Below are 22,043 nucleotides of genomic sequence, written 5' to 3' on the forward strand. Positions count from 1 at the left end.
AAGGTAAGACATTTGGTAATAGGGAAATTGATTTTCTTGAATACTTATACCTAACTACTTAGCATTGCTGCAGATGTTAATTAGGTACGAGCTAATAATCGTTTTTCCGCACACATCCTTGCTTACAATAGCTCGTCAAGCGAATGTCGAATACAAACACCAGGCCACCAATCAAGGGCGTTGATTAGGGGGCGGTAATTAGCCTCCTTTGATCACAACGCTTGTTCTTGTTACACACATTTGCGCAAACTTTGTGGTGGATTACCATTAGCGGTTATTAGCACGTGATAAGAGGTGAGAACTTTACTGAAAACTAGTGACGTGCACGCGATTTTGTCGTATAATGTTGATTGTTTGTTATTAGCCGTTGATATTGTATTTATATGCCGTATGACGTAGATATTATGAGGTTGATAAAGTAAGTATTAGCACAGTATTAGTTATGGAGTGAAAACCAATTGACAATCGAAGATGTAAACTTTCGAACACCTTATGTTTGAATGATATAATCCAATTTAACTCCGTACAACAAATATGTAAGCTTTCCTGTATAAATCAAATAATGTAACAGACATGGAAATTTAACAGTTGGAATAAACGTGAACATACATAATGTATGTGCAAATTGACACTAAATGGGGAATACAGTCTTTACGGTGCTTAAGAAAAAAGGTTGTTTACATGAAACAATTAACCTCAGAATATGTTAACTCGATGTACAAATATATTGTATATGTGGTTACTTAATACTAATATGTTTAAGGATAAATTATGATGAAAATAAGTTGATATAAATACCAACACAGTTAACAAGTAGCCTAACCTAGACTGCGTTTTCCAGGGGAATTCTAGTAGGTACATATTTTCGTTAGAAGTGTAGTAGATATGTAATAAAATCATATTTTTTTTGTTTTTTTGTGTGAAGGAATTTTCGTTGCGATCTTATTTTTGGGTATCTGCATTCTGCAGTGATTATGAACAAAAAATGATATCAAAACTCGCGCATACTTTTCCGAAGCTGTATAAATCTTATTAAACTCCCATAAGAATATTCTCACCCCTCGAGATCGTTGGTTGTTTTGTAAAGTTTTTGTTGCTGATCACTTACATCGTAACTCTGCGTAATTTGATACATCCTGTGCTTGACGGCCAATGAAGCCTGGATGTTCGGAGGGGTCCTACCGATTTCAACGTAATCTTTTATAATTTTCATTCGATTGTGACTTTTGCCGGCTATCTATTTTGATACATTATGATGGCTTACTAATAAACGTCATTTTTGTTAAAGATAGAGCCATTCGTCCTCTGTTCTACACAGCATTTCTTAGAATATATTATGCGCTGTTGATAAACCTTATAAATATTATTCAGAGGTTGGACGTCAGTTATGTGAAAAATGTCTGTTTTAGATTACGGGAGGTCATCTGTGGCCAACCTGTGGCTCATCATAACGATACCTGCCAATACCTTTATATAAAACTTTGCTTAATTGACTTAACTTCGAGAGAGCAAGGCCATTATTTTTAAAATTTAAAGTCATTTTTATATAAATGTATAGTGAATATGTATTTAATTTTATTGTAATACAATTGTTGCATTAGCGACAAAGAATACAGGCAATCAGATAAAGTTGTGTTTTATTTCTAGGTAAAGATTGACGATAGTTGAAAAGTCGTGTGGGTATTCAAGGTAGTCCTGTGTTCGACCGTGATAGATTTCTCAAAACTGCTAATAAGGCTCAAGTTAATTTTATGTTACCAATTATTCCATTTGGAGATGATTTTTTATTAACTTTGAAATGTAGAATATGATTTATGTAGATTTATTATACCTACTACTTATTTATTATTTATTATGTGGGCTTAATACTTGGAATTAAAATTTTGTTATTAAGTACATACATTATTTTATTATATTATCAAGTAGGGTAAGACAGAACTCCATTATATATTGTAGCAAGTTTAATTTGAGTGTTCAGCTAAGATTTGTAATTAATTACTTTTTAATTTCCGCAATCCATCTACGAATAAACACGCACAATATAAAACAACAAATCGGTGTCTAAATACACAAACTTTCTACACGTTCTTAAATTATTTTCTCATATTTCTATATCAGAAAGTATTGATTATGAAAAACAAATCACTATTTGAATATCCGAAGTACTAAGGGTAATTTTGTCCGGTTGAGTGCGCCTGCGTCTTAAGACACGTTCACTGTGGGTAATGTAAGTTGTTGAGATTAGAGATGGGGCCATGGCAAGAGCGAACGAGTTACCTATCAGTTTTAACTTTTAAGTATGAAATATTTAAGTAAATAGTGGTTGGTAGGCATTACTTTCTTGGTATAGTATTAAAATACGTATGTAGAGCCGAGAGTGGAAGTTAAGAAAAATGTGATTTAAATGTTTAGTTTTTTCTTAATGAAGTACAAAAATGTATGTAGAGTGTAAGAGAAGCATCTTTTACATTTAACATTTTAATATTAAGTATTATTGAGCGCGATTCTATACTAATTATAATTATTAATACATACAATAGCACTCGATATTGTAAAATATACTATAGAGTAACACATTGTCCCACATATAATAATTAATATTTTATATACAATATGTTTGTTAAATTTGTGGTTACGTCTGTTTTGCGTTTGTTTGTAACATGTGTTTAAAATATCGGTTTCAAATAATTCAACAGTTACATTATAGTATTTTAGAATATGGTTTTAATAAAACCAATTAAATTTTAAGAATAAATGATGTAGATTTAGTAAAAAACATGAGTCCATAATAATAACAACCCTTAAATGTATTTTTTTTAATTAAACTATCAATTTTATAATTGCTACCCAATGAATATTTTACTGTCATTCATAAGTTTTGTTTGAGGTTTTATGATATACAAAAACCACAACACTTTATCGGAAGCAACCACAAATTTTATCAGAAGGAACTGTGGTCTGTCTGTAATAAAACCATATCAATTATATTTTTAATGATTACTTATTATGTAACTAAAAAAGGTCGACAATATTTTTGTACATTAAGTAATATTGCTAAACGATATACCATATATCGTTATTGCATATAGAATAGAACAAAATCGCTAAACGCTGCCACAATCGCTTAGCTCTAGCACGCGCATTGTATAGCCCCACCAAAGGTATTGTTACACGGAATGAATCCGACCGATTGACGATCGTTGATACAGCCGGCCGGTCGCGTAATATTATACGACGAACACGCGATATGCGGGCTAGTGTTACCTATCACATCTCAGCATACCTACCGGTGTACGGGATACTGTATCATTGGCTACAGATACTCATAGGTTTATTATTGAATAAACAAGAGCGTGCATTAATTATGAATAGCAAAAGCTTTGGAATGTCGTAAGTTTTTTGCGTGGTTCAAGAATGTCCGCAAGCTTATAGCTAGAGGCATAGCCTTAACGGTTACGTTAAGGTTAACTTTTTTTTCAACAATATTGAAAGAAAAACAAAACAGAAATAACATAGCTTGCTAATATAGCTTGAGCAGATTTAGTCTAAGCTTTGATAGAACTGTTAAAGCCACAGAACATAATATAAAAGAGGTTTATATATGTTCTGTGGTTAAAGCTTTCCGTGTTGCATATAATATCAAAGGCAAAATATGAAATCATAAGTAAATTGTCTACAGAAGCATTTTGTTAGAATATTCAACTATTTTTAATCATTTGTTAATTTATTCACGTAGGTACACGTTAAATTTTATACGTGAATAAGAATAAACTTTGAACGAGCTACTTCGTTTGTAAGTGCAGCGTTCCTGCTCTTTCACAGAGATAATTAAATTAGTACCGCATCACAAGACACTGGTGTACCTATCGAGGACTAAATTTTAAGTGTCTGTTTGTCTCTACACAAATTATACGTCTCGTAAATTGGTTTTGTTCTACAAGCAGCGTAATTCGAATCGAAACTTGAATTACGCTGTGTAATTCGAACTTTTTTCATAAACATATTACGGACAGAAGGTAGCCGTGCTGCACGTAGTAAAATAATTGATTGTATTGAGCTCGATGCACACCTCAAAACGTATCAGAAAATATCGGCATTATTAATTTTGCGTCTCCCTCGCACGTGAGCTCGTCGAAAGAGAAAGGAGTTCACGGTGCTATCCGATACTCGTTTTCCTCTGGTGCATAGGAGTACGTGATTTGGTTGTTTTTTTCCCTGGGTTGAATTATTTGTAAGGTTTCGTTATGTGCTGCTCATTACGGTACAAGCGCGTATCCTGCCGGCCGACCACAAATGCGGCACATTAGGCCACCTGAAGTCGAGATTCTTTGGTACAACCATTTGAGAAACGTGCGCGCAATTCTGCACAATCGATAGAGATTACAGTTTACAATCGTTTATGGTCATCAAAAATATAAAGACCAAACATTTGTTCGCTTGAGATTTAGAATATACATTTTTCTTGGCAATTTTAATATACATTGGAAACGATTACATGAATGCATGATTGGCTCTACAAATACTTTAGGGAGACTTTTCCGAGCCAAGTAAACTTATCCAAAATTCAGAATAACAGCCCAATTCATAATTCGCTTCTAAATGAAGCCATAAATAAGAGTCATTCCGATTAGTCCCTCGTCATCAACATTGACTCGGCCCATGATTTGACGTGATTTTAACTGCGATGAATGCACTCTACATTCATCGCCAGAACAGACAGCATGACGATGTTATTGGTATGTCTTTGATATTAAGATATTCGGAATGAATGTAAATTGATATTTATTTATATATCGTTGTGTTAATATGATTCCGAACGTCTTTAAGGTATACTTTTCTACAACTTGTCGTAGTACCTCATCCGGAACGTCGCTACAATCAGTCTAATCAGGCTAATTATACTGTCTCTGTATTAGAAGTGGCCAATGAGCCGTGATCTTTCCTCTGTGGTCAGTGATTTGACCGCGTTTACGAATTTATTGCACTCGCGATAAAACACTACCGTGGAAAATACTGGACGACTCTAATGAGGGGAATGGCTAATAAGCTGAATAATATAGTACCACGGTTAGGCGACTTTTAGCTGAATTTTTGGTTAGATTTGAGGAACATGTACCTACCTATAATATCGGCTATCCAGTAGGAGGACAATATATTTTCGGGCTTATTCAATATTGAAGAAACAGATTGTATGCATAAACGTTGCTAAATTCCCAATCCATAAGAAAAAAAAATACATTATTGAAATTGAGGTTGATGCGCTGCTCCCAAAACATATTTCTACACCCCTTTTCAAAGTTTATAGTTTTATTTTTTCAAAGAAAAATCAGATATGGTATATTAAATTTCTAAGTTGCCAGGATTTCATGTCTTTGTAATTACTAATCCATTATAATATTATTCAATAATGTGCCATTATGAATGCATAGTTATTGGATGCATTGCATCGTATTACGCATGTTATAATTTCCAACACTTAGCGCTTTACGTTTCAATATTTATGGTCCAGCCGAAACCCATTAAAGGGGCGATGTGCAATATAAAATAAGTCGAAGATAGTTGTCCCGATGATCCGGGAGCTGTGGTTTGCGGCTAGTAGCTTAATACAACCCGTACAGCCCCGCCTGCCACACTTTAATAGTTTTAATGTCCTTTACTGCCGCATCTATCAATATCTCATCAAATGATTTGGAACTATGGAAGACCCATTACCAAATAGATCCATTTTCATTGCGCCTTTTCGAAGGTTATTTGGATGCTAAATGAAGACATCCGAATACATTTTTATAAGATTTAATGTGATAATGTTTTTGTTTTGTGGTTATTGCACCTGTTTATAGATATGATTATAAAAAGGTGTTGGTGAATTATATTGATTTATTGCATTCGAAAATAGAGACATGTATTTTGTTCAACTCATAGGAGGGTGAGAGGTAGGTGCGTTGTATTTTTTGATGTACCTAATTATAATATGTTGATAAATATCGCATTTTTCTTTAAAATCATGTGCTTACTACTACTTACTATCTACTTATAATTTTCATATTGTATAGGTATTGTGGATAATTTTCATTCACTTCAATAAATTTTCCGATCTATAAAGATATATAGTCAAATAAGCATGCCACCAGTCAACATGAAAATGAAATGCAAGGGCATGCCTTATCATACGCATTTATCAGCACGAGTCAAATCAGTTGTCGGAGACCGCGGCAGGTAAGCTTATGTCGGCTAATCCATACGCGTTATTGCTTCCCACAGTAGCACGGATTGTAACCGCAGCCATTGCCCCTCGATTTCTGCAGCCCCATCGATCTATAGTTTCGTTATCAAATTTTCACACGGACCCTGCACCAAGATTGACTTTATTTGAGTAAGTGAAACCACAAGCCGAAACAATCGAGCATCGTTCTGCTCTAATTTACAACACGACGCTCTAGAATATTTTTTAGTTGAGCATCCTCTAGGCGGTATTGTAATGTAAAACGTAGAAAATACAATAATGGGATCGCCGTCGGTAGCCAATCTTGGCGCCCGAGGTATTGATCATCGAAATTGATCAATCAAATCGAAAAATATTGTACCGGAAATAAGGTGCGATGTAATATCACGTTCATTCAATTCCATTCTTTTGAATCATTCTTCGGTCTACTTCATTCATCGAAAACCATGTTGCAATGGTGAAATTCAGAAATGAATCGAATCATTCGCCTATTAAGTTCATTAACTGTTTCATAATGAGATGTTATTGGCGAATTAGAGATTGTCCATCACTATTTAATGCACTGCATATTTTTTTATCGGACAATATTATCAATTTCATATCGTTTAGGAGAAATTTATTAGAACTGAAATTGGAAGGTGGTTGGTGATATTAATTAGTTTTTTTGCAACATATATTTTTTTAATTTAAATTTATAATCGCATATCAGCACATTTCCATGTAAAATAAGTAACAATATTATTTTCTAACTCCGTGAACATTTTACTGCCGTAATGACACTGTCGGACGCGGCGTCCGTTTTTTCTCAAGATCGCATTTGAAGTTATTGTTATTATTTCTCCCGTAGACCATCCAGAGGTCGTTCACATCTACTACCAGCATCTCAAGATTTATGAGCCTCATAATATTATTATTACGAATTTGTAACGAAACAGCTTCATCGGAAAAGGTAGAAGTAGGTAGTTCCATAGGCACTTGTTTAGACTTTTATTACTCTTTGGACAAAATTTGAAAACACAATAATTCATATTTCAATCATAAATTACAACATTATAGAGCGAAGTTTTCACACAACGAACTTATTAAATTAATTGTTTGTTTATTAAAACATTTCAATAGTCAAACAAACAATCATATTGAATATTTGCTTCCATTAGCTGTATTGTGTATTGTATATCGAAGGATGATTGCCGGGCAAGGTGTTCTATCATCTGTAATGGGCTTGTTCCGATTGGACCCTGGCAACCCCGTTTACACGTATTGAGTAGCCAATTCTGCTAGCATTGTAGGCTTACATCGCTTTGTTGGTAATACTGTATAAACTGTTCGTGTATTAACGAGAAACTATTGTTTTACATGTTTTTGTAATGAATAGAAAATTGTTCTCATCAAGTATTCGGCTGATTAGTTTTTTTTATGAAAGTCGAAGTACTTCATGCCAATTATTAGAAAATACACGTTCAAATATATTTCAGAGACTGATTTAAAAAAAATATGAATGTAGGAATAATAGACATCTAATAAGAAGGTAGTGTACGAGGAATAAAGGATAGAATGGAGTAGATTTTGAATGATTTATAAATAATTCCAATGATATGCGAATTTGCATATCCCAAAAGTGGAACTATTTTATATGCATAAATGTAAATGATCAAAATCCCTTGTATGAGTGAATCAGTAAGTTGTCGGCGCGGCGGCTAATAACTTGTAATGCGCGTCATTAGCCGCGCGCGCAGATTGCCGCGTCGTGCTGATGAAAGTTTGGATTGTTTACGCCCCAAAGCGAGCGAGCTTTTAACGTATAGACAGGACATGTGTTGTTAAATTTGATCGTAAGTATGATACTATTCTAAAAAATGCGTATATCGTACAAGTGGGTCTACAGTCATATGTAAATAACCTAAAACTCCTGTATGAGTCAATCGGTAAGTTGTCATAAGGCGGCTAATAACTTGTAATGCGCGTCATTAGACGATACATATCAATACACAATATCATATCGCCAAATTATATACCTAACAAGCAATAATAAATTTAATCATTGCTTGAAATTCATAAAGTCCTTCTAATTGTTTCTGAGGTCTATGGACGTATTTGTAAATAAGATGGTAGGTTGTTAGTTCGTGATTGTGAATGAAGTAATGATAATCAGCGTGTTGCTCAGTTACGATCATGTGGAATACCATTTTCGTCCTAATTTCGTATACAGTTAGGAAATAAATGTTTTACTTTCCTGTTAACAATCTAAAATAGGAAAATAAATTAAAACTAAAATATTGTGTAGATTTGTACATTTATATGTAAAAATATGATATCAACTAAAGCAAATATTTCAATAGCACGATCGGCCTATGATAAAGCTTGAACCAAAGAGTTTTCTTTCTTCGATTCTAGAGCAGTAAAAATACAAAAATTAATTTATACTAAAAATATACATACCTTCAGGCGGCAAGTTAGCATTAGTTTTGTACTCTCGTTCCTCGTGCGACAGCGAGCGAAGCCGCGGGGAGGACTTGTATTCTATATCCCGGAGCGACATAGATGTGCCCGCTATGAACGGTCTTTGGAATCCTATTGCTCGTATTTGGTGTGGTGATGCGTTTGTACCTAGAAGTATTTGAGTTTTAGTTGCAACACTAAAATAGCGTATCTCTATGTCTATTTAAGGTCTGAATTTGTAGATTTCAGGACTTTCGGGTATTTATTACAAAGCTTCATACCAAACTATGAAGTCTGAAGTATTTGCCTCCACATGAACAACATAAACTTAATAACACACATGACTATTGACTACTTATATAAGTTAATGGTTCAAAATAATATGTTTCATGTGCATAATATGTTTAAAATTATTTCTATAAAATAACTATATATAAAATACATTTTATTTCCTCCCAAAAAACTCTAGTTTTGCGTGTCGCAAACTTCCGTGACTAAAGGAAGAATCGACCTGCATTTCCTGCGCACAAAATAAATAGGCATGTGTCAATCACCTTATTAGAGGTAACATTTCTCGGTGTCCAAAAATAATAGCATACAGATAATAGGGACCAGCCGCCCGCGCTGCCTGGCCTTGTTTGTGAAATACCGCCGTAATTATATTGGGATCCAAAAAAATATAGGTACCTACGCAGATAATTAGTTTATGAGTTTACACAATACGAAATGCATCGATGCAATTATATTGTGAAATCGACAAACAAATGCAGGGAGTTAATTGTTATTATACGAGGTTTTAGGGATGTGCTGTTGTGGTCGAATATCGATATTTTATTGAGCAGTTCTCTACTAGTACCTAATTATCATTATTAAAGTGAAACTTTTGTTACATCGTCTCAAACTTTTTGGTCTGGTATAAAGCAGTGTTCGGACTTCGGAATCATTGTCATACAAATACGATAATTTTGTGCCCAAGTTTCACTTTTACCGTGGTTTCATAAAACCACACAACATTTTTTATTTATGTATCATTAATGGTTATATTCTATAGACTATAGGGCAAATACAGAGTCAGTTGATTTAGGATTCTCTATCTTAGTAAGAACTTCTAGAAATATATAAAATGTTAAAAGAACAACAGTAAGATAAGATTTTACATAGGAATAAAGGTTTGTGCATTATACAAGAATACGTTCATGATAAATCATCTATGTTTGTACATATACAGTGCAGCGGTATCTATCGATATCGACACTCGATAAGCTAACGAAGCGCACAGCCCAACGACAAAGGGTCGTTGCGAAGCGGCTTACACGGGGCACCTACAAATTAAGTCTATTAAGTCAAACTTTTAAGTCCCTTGTGCACGCGATTCCTTTCTTGTCCTCTGGAGTTTGGGGCTTACGATTTAAGTACGCCTTTTGTATTGTCCACTCTTTGTTTACAGGATATCTGTACTGTAAGCTGGATTTGTTGTTTTGATTAGTCCTGCCACGCGTCACGGCGGTTAATTTTGTCATTAGGCTGGCTGTATTGTTTTAGGGATCGTGTATTTATGTATGAAGATTGTGCAAGATAAAATCTCATTAACGAGACGTATGGAGCTTTGCCCCCATTTTAGGTTCATTATTATTTCACCAACTACATATGTACTTGTAATATTTATTATAAACTTATGAGTATTTTTAACAGATTGCACTGAATCATAAGAAATGATTAAATATAAGAGCATTTTTGTTTTGTTGTTTCTGATAATGATATTAAATATCTATTAAAATACTACTATGTATATGGTTATTTAAAAAGGATTCTACGCACACATAAAATAATTGTATGAAATATTGCATTGCATCCAGCAACAATTTTTATTATTGTTTTATCTAAAACTAGTCACTAGCAGTATGGTTAGTTATTATGCAATAAGGAAAATTTAAAGGAAAATTGAACATATTTTGTTTTTGTACATTTGTAAACTGTTCAATATATTACAATAGTTAGTATGCAAAGAAACAGTTCAACAATATAATGTACATTGTGTTAAAAATATTTGTTGAAGATAGCTCGCTAAGTTATCTCATCGAAGCCATTCGCGACAAGCACAAAGGTGCAGCAGTTGCGTACTGTGCGTGAGTCGAACTTATTACTGATATAATTTCGCTATTGTTTGCCGCCGGCTTCACTCCATATGGCGTAAGTTTAACGTTTTCGTCAAACAATTTCGATACTACGTCTTTTGAAGCTTTCGTGTGTCCGGATGTCGGAAGGTACGAATTAACCGACTGTTTTTATAATCGTAATAAAATGTAGAGCCAATTATAATTATATGGACAGGGTTCCAACACTAGTTTAAATATTATATGGAATAAGTTTGAATACGATTATTGTGATTGTTGCATATAAATTACTTATGATGAATTAGAATTATTCACAATATCTGCGTTACTACTTATAAGTAATGCATTGATTTTATCTTAATCTATACTAATATTATAAAGCTGAAGAGTTTGTTTGTTTGTTTGTTTGAACGCGCTAATCTCGGGAACTACTGGTCCGATTTGAAAAATTCTTTCGGTGTTAGATAGCTCATTTATCGATAAATAAATGAGCTATCTATCGATAAATGAGATAAATGGGCTATATACCATCCCGCTACGACTAACAGGAGAGGAGCCACGGGGGTGAAACCGCGCGGAGCGGCTAGTTTTTAATAAGTGCGTTAGTAACTCTACATTATTTATCTATCAAATATGACGTAGATGTTAAAAATAATGTTTTACTATAAACAAAAATACCTTTTAAATGACATGTGATAATTGTATGTTATTGTAAGTCAACGTTAGATCATTATGCAATTTGTTCTTAGAGCAATTACTAATAGGATAATAATAAACTACCGCTATAAGTAAATAGCATTATAATTATTTTGAATTTATTTACGTTTTAATTGTTCGATCGTTAGTGTTATGCTACGTCAGTTTGTATGATTTGATCAATTCCAAATCAACACTATATTATGAAGAATGTAGAAAAGAGTTTATATTTTAATCAAATATCTTTTGCTTCAATATTTTAACAAAGACTTTATTTTAAACAATTACGGGTCCTTCGGAATACAAATTTGATATTCATACAATAGTTCTTTACCATATCAGTATCACAAAATGTATAAATAGCCACTATTCCTACGTCCTTTGCCTGACCGTATCACAGAAGTCCCGTGGGAAGAAAATGTTATCAGCGATGATAGCGGCCGCGTCACAAACGATCCGTATGAAAATTGTACACAATAATAGAACTGATATATTTTAATTGTTTACGTCGCTCATGCGGTTTTTATACAGCGACGAATAATAACAAATTGTCCCTCGGCCATTGATGTGTTCAATCAATTTTGTTTAATTTAGTTTTACACAATGATGAGGTATTGTTCGGATCGGTTTTAATTGATTCAATACTCGTGTAACTAGTGTACTTTTAATTATCAGCTATTAATGGCCAGTTAAAAGTATAGTAATTTTCTCCTAGCTCTATATTAAGCTCCAAGATTCTTGAAAATTAATGAATTCAATTCTCACATACTTACGCTTATTTACTTTGTTAACACCGACTTTAAGGAGTTAATACAAGAAAATAATAAATGAACATCGCAAAAAAAAAACGAGAATTAACAACGTGTAACAAGATACGGATAAAACAATTTTTTTATTTTATTTTACAATGTGAACATGAATCTTTTCTTAATCTTAATCTTAATCTTAATACTATTATAAAGGCGAAAGTTTGTATGGATGTAGGGATGTATGGATGTATGGATGTATGGATGTATGGATGTTTGTTACTCTTTCACGTAAAAACTACTGAACCGATTACAATGAAATTTAGCACACATATAGAGGGTAACTTGGATTAACACATAGGATAGGTTTTATCCCGGAAATCCCACGGGAACGGGAACTATGCGGGTTTTACTTTGAAAACGCGGGCGAAGCCGCGGGCGGAAATCTAGTACATTATAAATAAATTATACAGTGGGTATATTTATTTAATAAATATCGAAAACACTCACTAGTTTTTGAGCGTGGCTCCCGCGGTCCATCGACGGTCACCTTGATTGCTTTTTGGTACGTGGCTACTTGCGGCGGTGATGTTGATATTGTGATCGTCAGCGAAAAGCTTTTACCTGTAAATAAAGCTTTATTTAAGAAATAAACATTTCAATTGATTTCGAAGTAGCTGAAAATAAATGTAAAAACAAAAATGCACTGAAGCTTACAATAACTTTATACATACGACAAACGTACAAATATAATATTATGGCACTTGAAAAGACTTCAAATAAAAGTATTTTGTATGTGAATAAAATAACCACACACTATTTACATAACATATTATTACGCACAAATGCAATGTTCCGCTCATTACCATCAGCACGTAAAAAACAAAACTCGTGCATCACAAATTATCCCGATTGTGAAATACATTAGAGACTTCGGTCGCGTTAATGTTGAATATTGTTGAATGACGTTTCTGTGCGCAAAATTCCCGTACATAGCAGAGTATGGAAATAAGCGAGCTTTTTGGAACCCGATTTGCGGTCGACAGTAATGAATGCACCGATAAATACGGAATAAAATTACAGTTAAAATGAGTGGATTAACATGTCTAATGCAGATAATTCGTGTGTAGTGCGCACTCGATTTAGTGGCTATAAATGATTGATTTCTCTCGGAATTAGTGTGTTTACGAATTCCTAAATACTGCATGTTTAACGATTTTAAACAGAAGATTGTTGAAATATACAAAAGTAAAAGTACTAAGTAAACTATCTTTTCCTCTCTGAAAATTATCATTTGGATTCATTGCTCTATAGTTTATATGTGTTAACTATAATATGCAAATTATATTCTATGATATGGGAAAACAAAGCTATGTGTGTCAACAAATATAATAAGCGTACGAAAATTAATATATTAGTTTAACAATATGGGGAAAATGATACAGACAAACACGGTGGGTTTTTCACACACATAATTTCAGCACAATGTTTACTTCCCCTAGTTGAAGCGTAGGCGGTGCTCATTATAAACGCTTATATGAAATTTCGTCCGCGGTTCACAGCGATAACGACACTCGCTTCCTGATACGTGATTCGTGTTAAGACTTGTCAATACAGCCGAATGTGGATTTCGGAATCAATGCTGAATTGTTTCTCATATTGTAGAGTCAAATAGATAATATCTAATTATATTTCCCGATAGATCAATAAGAAAATAATTATCATTTTATGCATAAGACGTTGCAATAAAGATTGCATACATTTAAATTATAATTTTGTTATAAATTGATTTGTTTTGGAAATGTAAATGTTGAAAGTTGTGCTCGTGTTGAATAGCAAGTTAATATATTGTATTGCTCCGTGAGATCTCAATATCGGTGTCGCTCTCTCGTCACAAAGCTACATTAGGCGGAACGCAGAGGATACATTTCAATACGGAAACAAATCATCATAAAACATTGGTCGCTAAACTCCAAAGGCGTGTCGTGAATGATGTGAAATATTGCATTTAAAATCGCTATTAAACTTAATGCATTTTGCATGATCACTCATCAACGGTTTAGGAGCTAACACAATGCGAGGAGTTGTAAAATAACATTGTATCGAAATAGCTTCGGAGGTGTTGAGATGGGCGCGTGAAATATTCAATTATGACGCGGGCGCAGGTGGGCCGGGGGGTGAAGTGCAGAGGGAACCACCGCCATCTTGATTTACGATCAGGCGTAAATCCTCAGTGACATTTGTGAAGACGACCGACACACGGCCGATTCTTATTTACCTCGCTATGACACGTTTTTCAGGAAAATCGTTTGCGGTGAATTTTATATAGCGAGCGTGGTGCGATTGGCTTTGCATGATCAATGAACGATGCATCGGCTGACGCATTTTAGGCAAAATACGATCAATAACAACTTTGTCATATTGTTTTGTGGAATCCGTTATGCAAATTACGGTTGCTGCATTTAAATGGACTGATATAAATATCGGAACATACTATTAAATTCAAAGCTAAAAATAAACTACGTATTATGGTAAACTCTACCTTTACTATGGCTAATACTTTTGATTGAAGAAATCTCAAACAAGTTCTTCAGGATTAGGATTTAAAGCTGTTACAGCTGGATGCCTAAATATTACGACATCAATCATTTGCGGGCGGGGAGAAAACAAATCAGCAATGTAGAGCTACGTTAAACGTTACGTAAAAAGTTCAAGATTTGGAGGAGGGTTGAAAATTGTATATTCAAGAAGAAGTTATTTTCCAGTTGCTAATAAGATATTCTGACAAGTGACATACATACAAAATATAAATGTATAGGTATGTAAAATCATCAACTACTTATATCCAGACCACTCTATAATCATTGTAATTTTATTTCTACATTCGTATGAATAAGATGAAGTGTATAAATAAAGTCATAAGTACTCAATCATTATTATAAAAGTTGTCGCTATACAGATGAAGATATAAAAGTCGTGATGATGACAAATACACAAAATGATTTGGTCACAGTCTGGTCATTTCGTTTACGTGCCGTTCGCGCTCCTAATTACCTACCTAGAATGATTTCATTACTTTTATATGAATGGTGAAAGTGTTATTATGATGACAAAAAAAGTCGAGTAAGCTTGTTTTTTTTAGGTAAGGGCTTAATTATGTAGGTACATTGCGAATTAGATTACACAGATGTATCGGACAAAGAAAAACTAAATTTTTGTTGACGTAGGTAACTACGTGTCTTAGCCATTAATAAATGAATTGCAACACATACTAATGTACTATAAAATATCACTTAATAAGTGTAATTTCATAAATGCCATTTGTGAAAATGAGTAAACTAAATGTAGAGTGGGTACGTAGGTACTTATACCAATACCATGATAAGTCAGTTTTGTTTCTCATAATGTACAAATTCAATTACCTAATTAAGAATTAAATTTAACTTATAAATGCACTATTATTGTCACTGTAATCTGCAGTGCTATGGTTACGATTTTCGCATGTCTTACACTTAAAATATCCAATAATAAATCTCGTAGCTTCACTTAAGTAGGACATCTAGGTATTTGTCATTTAGTCGTATATTCAAAGTCAAGCAGCGTATCATATTTAAATCCGTTATCGATATCACAATATCCTTTGACACAGTTTTATTTTAATCGTTCCCAAACTACGAAGCAGACCCTTCCACTTGTCAAATACAATCTATATTATTTTCATTAGACTGCACTGTGATGACCGAGTCAAAACACTGGATTTTAACCTACCTAGTACGATGAAAAAACATATAAAAAGAAAAGTAGATGTATAATAATTTAAAATAATTTAAAATATATAATATGCGTAGATTTTTTTTACATAATACAAATTATAAGATTGAATGGTCATACTGTATTTTTATTAAATTTTGTTTCCATTGACACTAATAAATATAAAATCCCTGATATTTGTATGTCAGAAATAATCTTAGTATTATTCATTATAATATGAAAGTGTTTAGTTTGGACTATCAACTATGAGTGTTGATTTCAACGACGATAAAAAAGGGTAGAGAACCCTTTGCAATTAATACCGTCGCTCAAGATTATTTTTAATTTTGCGAACTAGTTATTTCTTGGTTAATAAGTAGCTTCCTTGTTTTTTACAATTTAATCTCTTGATATTTACTGAAACATCAACAAAATAATGTGATTGCATAGCAACAGGTTTGTGTAATACAACACCTAATAATTACTTAATTTATAAGAATAATGCTGTCAAGCCTGAACCGTATTAATTACAAGAAACCTGCTAAGTGACGATCGTTGACGAAATCATAATGACAAATTAATTTTGTACGTTGGAAATTTTACGACATCTAATTATTATTTCTAAGATTTAAGGAATTTTACATCATTGCATATTGTTTTGCTTGAAATGTGTGGTTTTCGTAGTCGTTAATTAGTTACGTTTACACAATTAAATGAGAATAAGTCAAACTTCTGATAAGGGTCATACTTTGTCTTTATAATGTTTTAAAATTCATGTTCTGCTTTAGCGCATGGGATGAAGCTTTCGGTTAAATGTTCTTCTTATTTATGATGTAGACTCTACATTTTTTTTATAAGAAATAATACCTATTTAATTGAAGTCTATCAACAATAACGAATTACCTAGTAATTTGGTTATTAAAAAGTGACAATTTTTTACAGACATTACAATATAGTGGATATAAAGTCGAGCTCACACACTGAAATCTCAAAACAAAATGGTAGATTCGGAATTACATAGTTTCAAGCACTCCAAGTGTTTCAACACATGCAAGATTATTTACAGCAATGGTAATAGTTTACAGCTAGCCAGTTATAAGCGTACGTTTCTGAGATTTTACGGCCTGCAAGTACATAGGGGCCAATGATGGCGGCTCGCTGCGTCAGCGCAGCACAATGGAACAGTAAAGTGCGAACGTCGTTTACAGCCTGCGGTTTGGAAATTAAAACACGCCTTGCCTTGATCTGGTGGGGAAAGTGAGATTGCGTGTCTTATGCTTCACAGATTCCAAGATTCAGTTGGTATTTATCATTGGTCACAAAACATATTAAAATATTAAGAGAAAGCCGTAGCAATGAAGCCGCTGATACATTGAAAACTTATAACTTAAAATTTTAGTGATATAAAAAATGAATCGAACCCATAAGATTTCCTATCAGAAAGGACTGAAGAAGTTTTCACATCATAAACACGATCATGACGTAAGTAAGGTAAGTTTAATTTCATAAAGATTCTTCTGAATATCTTCTTCACCACATTATTTTAATGACGAGTTTATTCGTTAACTTGGTAACTTTATAACAAAGAAAAGAGAGACAAGAAAGGTCATGTACATATAAGGTTTATTTGGAAGTTTTAAAGTTTATAGACACCAATAAAAAGCAGACGCGACGGTAACTGCTTTATACTTTTTATATTATGTCAGAATGGTTTAACAATTTAACCCAAAGAGTAGCTACAAAGCTACATGTACTTATCGAAAGAACAATTGATTTTCAATATAATTAACCAATTTAGATTGGGATTTTAGTCGTCACAATTGACACGGTCAGAGCACAAAAAATTAACAACAAGTTCACGGTTACTTAAGTAAAGATAAGAGGTATTGTTGGACATTGACCGCGGGTTTAACATATGTATACTTACATAATGTATACTTTAAGTTTTATGAAAATACATACATTTCTTTAAAATTAAAAAAAAAAACATGTTTTGCTCTATGTAGACATACATTTAATACAATCTAAATGAATTTTTCATGCAGAGCCACGTGAGTTTGAAGTATAATTATGAGCAAAAGCCTTGAAAATTTTGTTGATTTAATTTAATATTGTTGATTTTTTAAGGAAATAGAATCTTAACAATTGAAATTGAAATTGAATCGGAATTGAATAAAGAAAATACTTATACTTTCGTGAATATTCGAGAAGCCATAAACAGAATACACCATCATTTTTCAAAATGTAAGCAAACTATTTAACAAGTACCTATTCTGGAGAGTCCTTTGCATTATGAAATACGTTGCAGGTCTAAATTCGATGATAGTATACACGTAAGGTAGTTAGAATTGGATAATAATTGGTTAATCTGGCTCGGACAGCAGTGATTTGCGTCCGCCGTGTTATAACAAGCTTATGGATTTTAATGTCTAACTCTACTTGTAAAGTGCAATTATAACGATTCCATTATGACGATTGACAAATTAATTGCGCGTAGATGTTAATTGTAACCCGTTGCATTAGATTTGGAGAATTGATAAAAATGTTATTGTTACGGATAGTTAAGTTAAATGAGATGTAAAAGTAAAATATTAATGTAAATTCTAGTTTTCTTTCTGAACGAACTGTTTATATAACAAAAGTTATTTATAATATATTAATTGTTATGTAATTTATTTTTGAACAGAACACTCTAGTTCAAAGTTTCCGAAGTCTGTAAGGACATCTGACAATACAATTAATTCTGTAGTTTAAAATGACGATTTGCTATCAAACATACCTCTCCCGCTCCTCCCGACGAACCTCAAGTCATTGAACTTGGCAACCCTGTTCTTCATCACCGCCGTGTTGTTCCTCAGTTCAGCTGAACAGTTCTCGTCGTTGCCAGCCCTGACGGTGACCTGGGTACCGTCCATTATATCACCCAAGGCTACCACCTTGAAGCCGCCTGGCAACGTCTTGTTGGAGCGCCAGTGTTGAGGCAGCATCGAACACATGTAGTCTGGACTGCCCGTGCGAACTGGGGAGGAGATGGTATTATAGTTTGTGGTATGTAAAGAGTGGATGTGTCATGTTATAAATTGTAAAACTGCTTTACTACTAGCTGACCCGGGAAACGTTGTTCTGCTTTATGCTTATTTCAGGGGTAGGAATATAGTTCACGATTCAGAACTACCGAATATACGTTCAAAATCTCATATAAATCAGCCAAAAGGCAACTAAAACTGTGTCAGAGGAATTTTGTATATAATAGAGAGGTAAAAATAAATGAATTTGAATGATTTCTGGTTTGCGTATTTGTTTCCACTTTCAAAGAACCTTTATAATAAAAATAAAACTTCGAGAAAGAATCTATCCGGGCGGAGCTAGTTAATAATAAAATAGTAAGCTATTTAACCCTTGGCATGCCTGGTAGGGTCTGTCAGACCCACACCAACGCGCGAACCGTTGTAGTTCGTTTAAATTTGAATTTCGCGCCTCACCGTTTTTAGTAGCTGGCCGTTACTAACCGCGGAATGCCCTCCGCCCGCTTCCTCAGCCCGAGGCGAGCTACGAGCGTAAAAGGGCGTGCTTAAAGTGCGTGCGGGTCCCACAGACCCCACCAGGCATACGGCGTGACTTTATTTTGTAAGTATTTATTTATCTTTTTTCTTATAAATATTGGAATTTGGCGTTAAATAATATTAGTTTGTACATTACATTATCCTATTTTATTGGTTTTTTCAGTTTAGTCATGAATAAACAACTAACAGACGAGGATATAGCTAGTTTATTATTCTAAGAGTTGGATGAGGAAGACTTAGTTGCATTTGATTGAGGAGGAAGAAAATGATGCAGGCTCCACCTCTTCGGATACTGAAATGGAGGTGCCTCTGTCCATCCATTAGTACATATTTTGTGAGATATGTAGTTGTCACATTTGTCTTGACCACTCGATTTTTCCATGCGCAAAGTGTTACCAAACCAAAGCTTTACAAAGTGTAAATGCAAGTGATGAAGACTAATTATTTTGTTATTTAGATTAAGTATATGATAGTGCCTTACACTGGATTAAAGTCTGATTATGATCTCATTACTTTTGATACTAATTATATGCTAACAAAGTTATAGTCACGAAATGTTGCTTGAAAATGTGAGTTAAAGTTTAATCTCAAATATTTTAATAAAGTTGATTAATTTCTAAATGTGATTTTTTTTACTATCTCTTTTTTGCCCTTTAAGCATGCGTCTTGAATCATTAAATCACCTTACATAATAAAATTTATAGAAAAAAATACCATTTTAAAATCGGGGTCTGAGAGACCCACCAGGCATAGAGTGTAACTTATGCCCACCAGGCATGCCAAGGGTTAATAAACATATATTTTTAACAAAGCTGATAAAAAAACGACAGTGCTACTATTACTCTAGCAGCAATAATTAATTAGATAAGCAGCAACGGTCGCTGCAAGATATCTAATAAATAGTAAACACCATACACACTATTTATAGTTGACAAAAGCACAATTAGGATATCTATAACATCGTATTTGTGCAAATTAAACGTATTAAGGTTAGATTGTTAACCAATAAATTACTAGTTCTATTCACATTGATTTATAACAGATTAAGGCGTAATAGAAACCGATATTCACCATTGCACGCATGGTCTACAATTAATTGGAACGTAGAGATTCAACGAGGAAAAACAATATATTATATTGGGGACATTGTAAATACACTATTTAATTATGTGTACAGCTATAATGTTATGATATCTGCACTATTGGTACGTAGCTTGTGATAATATGGCAAGTTTGTTGCGACAGTCGAGTAATCGAGGAGGAATTTTGTTTATATTTTCTGGTTTAAGTTGAAGGTCAAACCCGTTGTATAGTTTTCTTTTAAATAAAACTATTTATACAACAGGTATAAAAAGGGATTAAGAATTGTAATATGTTCTCGCTTAGATGAGAAATAATTAAACAATAAATGTTGTGTTATGAATACGCGCTCTCATACTCAGAATTCAAAACCAAATTCTCCGAGATTTTAAACTGTGGTATTACAGTTTAGACTCCAAATATCTTGAAAATCACCACGTAACGGAATGGGGAGTAAAAAACATTAATAGTGTAACTGTGGTTTCTCTATTTACGGAAGCTGATATACAAATTATAGCCGCAAGTTGCGGGTTCGGAGTGCGGTTGATAAAGGTCGGGATGAGTTCAGCTTCGGCTCCTGCGATTAGATGAGAGCCTGCTGTAAACTTGTCTGAGGTTATGGTTGACATGCCTTACCCATATAACATGTTGGGCATGCGCGAAAAAATTGCTTGTATGTGGCACGCGTCTGCACACTGAGGATTTAGTTGGTTTACCTATCTTTGTAGGTTGAATAGCATAGATTATAGTAATTACTACGAGTGTATGTCTGCCTGTTCGTGATAAATTCCAAAATTACTGTATTGATTCTAATTCTGTTGTTACCCAAATTAGTTGTCGCCAAATCTTCAATAACGAACCTTTATATTATTTCTTATTGATTTAAATTGTCACTGATACCAATAATTAGGTATTTTACAGTAAAGCCTTTTTCAAATATACATTAAAATAAGAGGCTTCCTTGGAAAGCATATCTTGTGCTTATAGCAATAATTCTAAACGACAAATGTATTTTCTTTCATTTAAAGCAGCATGTAATTTTTGCATAAGCCCGATATTACATGTCAGATAATCCAGCGTATAATACTGTGTGACCACCCTTCGGTAGAATCTTTTATTACGTAATGTATACCGCCTCGGAGACCGACTTAGCACTGCGTTAAGTGACTAGGTGGGGAAATATAAGTACCTGGATTGGCCATGAAATTGCATGAAAATTGTGTTCACTAGATTGGACAGGATAGGGGCAGTCAATCAATTTTATTTAGGGACAACTAGGTGCCTTCTGTGTAAACTGCGACATTTTATTTCTTCGTATCCACCGGGAATCGAAGTCAGGTGCCCTCGTGTCTGCGCTCATAATATGGTACCACAGACAGTACAAACGGTCAACGCGGTTGTTGCAAAGGATAGGGAAAGTGTCATTTATTTA

The 22,043-nt window shown here is 33.7% G+C and overlaps 1 protein-coding gene across 1 annotated transcript in view; it reads right to left on the reverse strand.

The window, feature by feature from the left end:
• LOC149901123 (uncharacterized) overlaps positions 1 to 22,043 on the reverse strand; it is a 33,924-nt gene that overhangs the window by 8,717 nt on the left and 3,164 nt on the right. The window contains exons 2-4 of the mRNA XM_090111754.1: positions 18,748 to 18,987; positions 12,729 to 12,842; positions 8,663 to 8,830 (exon numbers count right to left, since the gene is read on the reverse strand). Coding sequence (XP_089967880.1) covers positions 8,663 to 8,830; positions 12,729 to 12,842; positions 18,748 to 18,987 — 522 coding nt within the window. The remainder of the gene's footprint in view (positions 1 to 8,662; positions 8,831 to 12,728; positions 12,843 to 18,747; positions 18,988 to 22,043) is intronic.

This window comes from Colias eurytheme, chromosome 17, assembly GCF_061535395.1.
Source record: "Colias eurytheme isolate Ceu_HAF_F1 chromosome 17, ilColEury1 Martin Lab GWU primary, whole genome shotgun sequence".
Classification (NCBI taxonomy): domain Eukaryota; kingdom Metazoa; phylum Arthropoda; class Insecta; order Lepidoptera; family Pieridae; genus Colias; species Colias eurytheme.